This window comes from Haematobia irritans, chromosome 4 (genome assembly GCF_050003625.1).
Source record: "Haematobia irritans isolate KBUSLIRL chromosome 4, ASM5000362v1, whole genome shotgun sequence".
NCBI lineage: Eukaryota > Metazoa > Arthropoda > Insecta > Diptera > Muscidae > Haematobia > Haematobia irritans.
The window spans coordinates 139,296,984-139,304,322 of NC_134400.1; the positions used below are offsets into that span (position 1 = coordinate 139,296,984).

General features: G+C 34.8%; 1 protein-coding gene across 1 annotated transcript; it reads right to left on the reverse strand.

Annotated features, from left to right (window-relative positions):
• Positions 1–6,314: 6,314 nt before the first annotated feature.
• Positions 6,315–7,028, reverse strand: LOC142235785 (uncharacterized). Its single transcript, XM_075307043.1, has one exon. It carries the CDS (start codon positions 7,026–7,028, stop codon positions 6,315–6,317), a length of 714 nt encoding a protein of 237 aa, XP_075163158.1.
• Between the last annotated feature and the right edge of the window lie 311 nt (positions 7,029–7,339).

Genomic DNA, 7,339 nt, shown 5'->3' on the forward strand with positions numbered 1-7,339 from the left:
TTCCGCACCATCCTGACGGCTTTGAAATTGTATCATATTCGGACAACTGTAGAATCATGGCATCCGGGCTCCAAGTTATGACATCTGCGATAGGGTGAGTATCTAATTTGCTGATTTTTCCAGTTATTGCTACGTTGGTAGAAAAAAGGCGGTACGTGGCCATTATCGTTTGGTGTTAATCGATTGGTTCACGTTACCTTTCAATTTTGATACCACTTTATATCAAATCATTCCCATTTGGTATTATTATGGTATTAACTATCACATCCCCATATCGCCATTGCTAAAAACTAATTGGTCGCCTTGGTAGTTTATTTTCTTCACATAAAGTAAGTAGGCGAGTAAATTACAATATTTCTTGGAAAACGTGACGACCAAAAAACTAAATTTGTGAAGCATTGGTAAGTATAATATGTTTTAGCATTATTAATTTTTGTTGATTCGGCATTCTTTTTTCATTAGATGCGTAAGAGACATACAAAAGCTTTGCAAATCTCACAGCAAACAACTTGAGGCATGCAGTGCCTGCGATGGGGCATATAATTTAGAGAATAACTTGAGCATAACTATTAGAAAATAGTAAGATGAAAAAATGAGGTATAACATATAGAAAATTTTGTCAAAATTGTATTTCGACTAAACTACAAGAGTAGCTTAACCAACAGAGGAAAAGAATGTTTGTCAAATTTATTTGGGCAAAGCCCTATAGACTGCAAGATGGTTGGATGGACGCACGTTTCGGAATTACCACATTCCTCATCAGCATCCTCTACTTGCAGCAAAACTATCAACAAATTATCAGAATAAATTCAGGCAGTTTATTAAACCCAACAAAAACCACACTTGAACCCTCCGAAAAAATGTTTTACATTGATAGCCGGCTTATGCCAAATGAATTCGAAACAAACATATCTCTTTTCCTATGCCACTGTCAAATCATCGATTTGAATTCACATGGCTGGGTTCGAATTCATTTGGCATAAGCCGGCTATCAATGTAAAACATTTTTTCGGAGGGTTCAAGTGTGGTTTTTGTTGGGTTTAATAAACTGCCTGAATTTATTCTGATAATTTGTTGATAGTTTTGCTGCAAGTAGAGGATGCTGATGAGGAATGTGGTAATTCCGAAACGTGCGTCCATCCAACCATCTTGCAGTCTATAGGGCTTTGCCCAAATAAATTTGACAAACATTCTTTTCCTCTGTTGGTTAAGCTACTCTTGTAGTTTAGTCAATGTATGGTTTTAAGCTGAAATAAAAAAACGACAACAATGCTTAAAGAACAAAACCAACAATAACAAAACAAAACAAATGGAAAAAGAAGAGGAGGCACGCTCAAAATAAACCCAGCCATGTGAATTCAAATCGATGATTTGACAGTGGCATAGGAAAAGAGATATGTTTGTTTCGAATTCATTTGGCATAAGCCGGCTATCAATGTAAAACATTTTTTCGGAGGGTTCAAGTGTGGTTTTTGTTGGGTTTAATAAACTGCCTGAATTTATTCTGATAATTTGTTGATAGTTTTGCTGCAAGTAGAGGATGCTGATGAGGAATGTGGTAATTCCGAAACGTGCGTCCATCCAACCATCTTGCAGTCTATAGGGCTTTGCCCAAATAAATTTGACAAACATTCTTTTCCTCTGTTGGTTAAGCTACTCTTGTAGTTTAGTCAATGTATGGTTTTAAGCTGAAATAAAAAAACGACAACAATGCTTAAAGAACAAAACCAACAATAACAAAACAAAACAAATGGAAAAAGAAGAGGAGGCACGCTCAAAATAAACCCAGCCATGTGAATTCAAATCGATGATTTGACAGTGGCATAGGAAAAGAGATATGTTTGTTTCGAATTCATTTGGCATAAGCCGGCTATCAATGTAAAACATTTTTTCGGAGGGTTCAAGTGTGGTTTTTGTTGGGTTTAATAAACTGCCTGAATTTATTCTGATAATTTGTTGATAGTTTTGCTGCAAGTAGAGGATGCTGATGAGGAATGTGGTAATTCCGAAACGTGCGTCCATCCAACCATCTTGCAGTCTATAGGGCTTTGCCCAAATAAATTTGACAAACATTCTTTTCCTCTGTTGGTTAAGCTACTCTTGTAGTTTAGTCAATGTATGGTTTTAAGCTGAAATAAAAAAACGACAACAATGCTTAAAGAACAAAACCAACAATAACAAAACAAAACAAATGGAAAAAGAAGAGGAGGCACGCTCAAAATAAACCCAGCCATGTGAATTCAAATCGATGATTTGACAGTGGCATAGGAAAAGAGATATGTTTGTTTCGAATTCATTTGGCATAAGCCGGCTATCAATGTAAAACATTTTTTCGGAGGGTTCAAGTGTGGTTTTTGTTGGGTTTAATAAACTGCCTGAATTTATTCTGATAATTTGTTGATAGTTTTGCTGCAAGTAGAGGATGCTGATGAGGAATGTGGTAATTCCGAAACGTGCGTCCATCCAACCATCTTGCAGTCTATAGGGCTTTGCCCAAATAAATTTGACAAACATTCTTTTCCTCTGTTGGTTAAGCTACTCTTGTAGTTTAGTCAATGTATGGTTTTAAGTTGAAATAAAAAAACGACAACAATGCTTAAAGAACAAAACCAACAATAACAAAACAAAACAAATGGAAAAAGAAGAGGAGGCACGCTCAAAATAAACCCAGCCATGTGAATTCAAATCGATGATTTGACAGTGGCATAGGAAAAGAGATATGTTTGTTTCGAATTCATTTGGCATAAGCCGGCTATCAATGTAAAACATTTTTTCGGAGGGTTCAAGTGTGGTTTTTGTTGGGTTTAATAAACTGCCTGAATTTATTCTGATAATTTGTTGATAGTTTTGCTGCAAGTAGATGATGCTGATGAGGAATGTGGTAATTCCGAAACGTGCGTCCATCCAACCATCTTGCAGTCTATAGGGCTTTGCCCAAATAAATTTGACAAACATTCTTTTCCTCTGTTGGTTAAGCTACTCTTGTAGTTTAGTCAATGTATGGTTTTAAGCTGAAATAAAAAAACGACAACAATGCTTAAAGAACAAAACCAACAATAACAAAACAAAACAAATGGAAAAAGAAGAGGAGGCACGCTCAAAATAAACCCAGCCATGTGAATTCAAATCGATGATTTGACAGTGGCATAGGAAAAGAGATATGTTTGTTTCGAATTCATTTGGCATAAGCCGGCTATCAATGTAAAACATTTTTTCGGAGGGTTCAAGTGTGGTTTTTGTTGGGTTTAATAAACTGCCTGAATTTATTCTGATAATTTGTTGATAGTTTTGCTGCAAGTAGAGGATGCTGATGAGGAATGTGGTAATTCCGAAACGTGCGTCCATCCAACCATCTTGCAGTCTATAGGGCTTTGCCCAAATAAATTTGACAAACATTCTTTTCCTCTGTTGGTTAAGCTACTCTTGTAGTTTAGTCAATGTATGGTTTTAAGCTGAAATAAAAAAACGACAACAATGCTTAAAGAACAAAACCAACAATAACAAAACAAAACAAATTGTATTTCTATAGAAAATTTTGTGAAAATTTTATTTCTATAGAAAATTTTGTTAAAATTGTATTTTTATAGAAAATTTTGTCAAAATTTTATTTTTATAGAAAATTTTGTCAAAATTTTATTTCTATAGAAAATTTTGTTAAAATTTTATTTCTATAGAAAATTTTGTCAAAATTTTATTTCTATAGAAAATTTTGTGAAAATTTTATTTCTATAGAAAATTTTGTTAAAATTTTATTTCTATAGAAAATTTGTCAAAAGTTTATGTCTATAGAAAATTTTGTCAAACTGAATTATATACGTATTTGATCGATCTTTTTATACCCACCACCATAGAATGGTGACGGGGGTATAATAAGTTTGTCATTCCGTTTGTAACACATCGAAATATCGATTTCCGACTATATAAAGTATATATATTTTTGATCAGGGAGAAATTCTATGACGATATAACGATGTCCGTCTGTCTGTCTGTTGTAATCACGCTACAGTCTTCAATAATGAAGCAATCGTGCTGAAAATTTTCCGATCTCCGATCTCCCGATTTTACTTCTTGGGTTTATAGAAACCGCAGTTTTTATTCAATCTACCTGAAATTGGAAATTTAGAGGTATTGTTGGACCACAAATACGTGTGGCAAAAATTGTGAGTATCGGTCCATGTTTTGGTATAGGCCCCATATAGACCGATCTCCCGATTTTACTTCTTGGGCTTATAGAAACCGCAGTTTTTATCCAATTTACCTGAAATTGGAAATCGAGAGGTATTTTAGAACCGTGAAGATGTGTGCCAAAAATGGTGAGCATCGGTCCATGTTTTAGTATGGTCCCCATATAAACCGACCTCCCGATTTGGAGTCTTGGGCTTATAGAAACCGTAGTTTTTTATCCAATTTGCCTGAAATTGAAAATCTAGAGGTACTTGAGGACCATCAAAAGGTGTGCCGAAAATGGTCCGTATCGTTCCATGTTTTGGTATAGCCCCCATATAGACCGATCTACGATTTTACATCTTGGGTTTATAGAATCCGTAGTTTATATACAATTTGCCTTAAATTGGAAATCTAGAGGTATTTTCGGGCCATACAGAGGTGTGCCGAAAACGGTGAATATCGATCCATATTTTAGTATAGCCCCCATATGAACGATCTCCCGATTTAACTCCTTGGGTTTCTAGAAACCGTAGTTTTTATCCGATTTGCCTGAAATTGTAAATATTCTGGCATTTTAGGCTCACAAAAACGTGTATCGGATTAAGTTTTTATCGGTCCATTTAGTAATGCCTGCGTATAGACCGACTTCACTTCTTGAGGGTATAGAAGGCGCACTGATCATGAAAATTGCTTGAAACTCAATTAAAAATTTCCAGATTTTACTTCTCGGGTGAAAATCTACAGATTTAAGATTTCAAATCAAGACGTTATTTTATAATTTTCTTGCACACTTACAAGAGATGTTAATGATTCCTCTAAAACTCAAACAAAAATGGTTCTTATAAATCCAGAATCTGATATAGTCCTCATAGGTGAAATCTTTAAATTTATCTTCGGGAATTGTCCTCAAGCCCTCCTAAAATTTCAAAGGAAACCCTAATATTTGGTGGGTATTTAAGATTCGGCCCGGCCGAACTTACTGCTGTATATACTTGTTTGATTTAATATATATCACGTATGGACTTACATACACGCAAAGAAAAAACGTTTGGAAAACGTTTACCGAAAACGTTTTTTTTTTGTTAGAGTTTTTTGAATTGCTTCGAAAATTTTAAACTTTTATCACCAAAAAAATTCGTTTGTTACAAAATTTTTATTTTTCAATAAAAAAAGTTATTTTTGAAATAACAACACAGTCCATTTCGTTTATATCAAACACTTTTCTTTTCTTTTCTGACTTTAAGTCTTTCATAAGACACATTTTACAGTTCAAAATTTAACATACTACAATGTAATGTTGAACATTTTTTCGGAATCTTCCGAACATATCTACAATATATGTAAAAAAATTAAAAAAAAAAAAAAAACTTTGGTCGAAGCAGGGATCGAACCCACGACCCTTGGCATGCAAGTCGGACGTAGCAACCACTGCTCCACGGTGCCAAACTAAATGTTTGTTTCTGTTAAATAAACTTTGTTTATTCGGTTCGTGGGCGCCGCAAGCTATGCTATATAAATATAACTTATATGGATATTTATCTATTGATGACCATAACAGGTACATAGCTCAGTGGTTAGTGTATTGGCTTACAAAGTGCATGGTCCGCGGTTCGATTCTCCGTCCAGGCGAAAGTTAAAAAAAATTTAAAAATTTATAAAATCGTATAATTTCTTCTACATTGTTGGTATTACAGGAAAAGGTGTTAAGAACTAAAAAACCTCGTGGATGTGAGAAAGATGGTAGGGAAAATGCAATTAGCAAGAAAACAATGTTTTTTTTTTTTGAGTTTGTCTTTATGAAATTGTTTTTACATCCTGGAAAAGAATAAACGTTTATCACAAAAAGTATATACTTTTCTTCCAAATACACTTCCTTACATGGAAAAGCAAATGAGAAACGAACTTTGTTTGTCTAAAATTTCGTTTGGGAGGAAAGAATTATTTTTTTGCGTGTACAATTTCTATACTCAAAACCCATGAGTAAAACAAATCTTTTTAGCTATCGTCTATGGATGATATTTCAATTTGACAATATAGATGTATTAAATGTTCAAGTGTATTGTATTGTATTATGGAATTATTAAATAGGGAGGAATAAGTATATCGAATATTTAAAAAGACTACCAAGACAGATCCTGGCAAACTTGTTAGAAAGCGGGAATGCTTGCGGTAACGGTGGTATTATTGGTACCCGCAGGAAGAAGTAATTGCCAACCAAATTGATTGCGTATAAATGTATCCAATTGGGCAACATCGATTCCGTTCATTTGTAGGGCAGTAATAACACGTTGAGCTTCCAGACTAGCCATGATTTGTTCGTATACCGGCTTTAAGGCATTCAAACGTTGCCAAAATTGTGCAAAAATGCCATTTTCAGCCACTTTCATGCTGACATGAACTGTGATCATATCAGCCGGATAATGTAACATAAACTCGCTGACAAAACCTTGCCATCCGAACACAGTGTTTGCCCAAAATGGTGACACATTGATGAGAGCCATTTCTCCTTCCATTTTTTTGATTTTGAATTTTTGACCAGAAGCCTTAATTTGAGCTCTTACCCAGGTTACGAAAGCCATAACTTCGGGCTGAGATCGGAAGCGCATGTACATGAGGTAAGCGTCTCGGGAATTTATAATACGCACAAAAGACTGAAATTCGGCATCATTGAGCAGATATCGACTCATGAGTTCCTGGATCTGCCTAAAGTTCACCATTTGCAATATTTCCTTTAAATCCTGGACCATGGTTGGAGCTGGTGTAGGTACAACAACTATGGGATTTTCAACAACTTTTTTTGGGGCGGCCGAAGAGGCTAAAGCACAAATAGCGATTACTCCCAGAACGGTAAAGACCTTCATGATTCCACAAATCTCTTGACTTTCGTATGTTGAATGGTCTGGATATTGACCAACTGGTAATATTTATATGAAACATAATTTCGAATTTCTTATCTTATTTGGCAAAAAATTTAAATGGTAAATATGAAGAATGCCATCACAGTAGAATATACCAGAGTTCACAACTAGACCAATAGCTCCTGATATGAATCATAGGAAACTTAATTTGAAATAGTGTCACTTTTGACACAAGTTTCCTTATCTGACAAACTGCGATTTTCTAGAAAATTTTAATGTTGTTATGGCGAATCAAAGATAAAAGCCATTCTTAA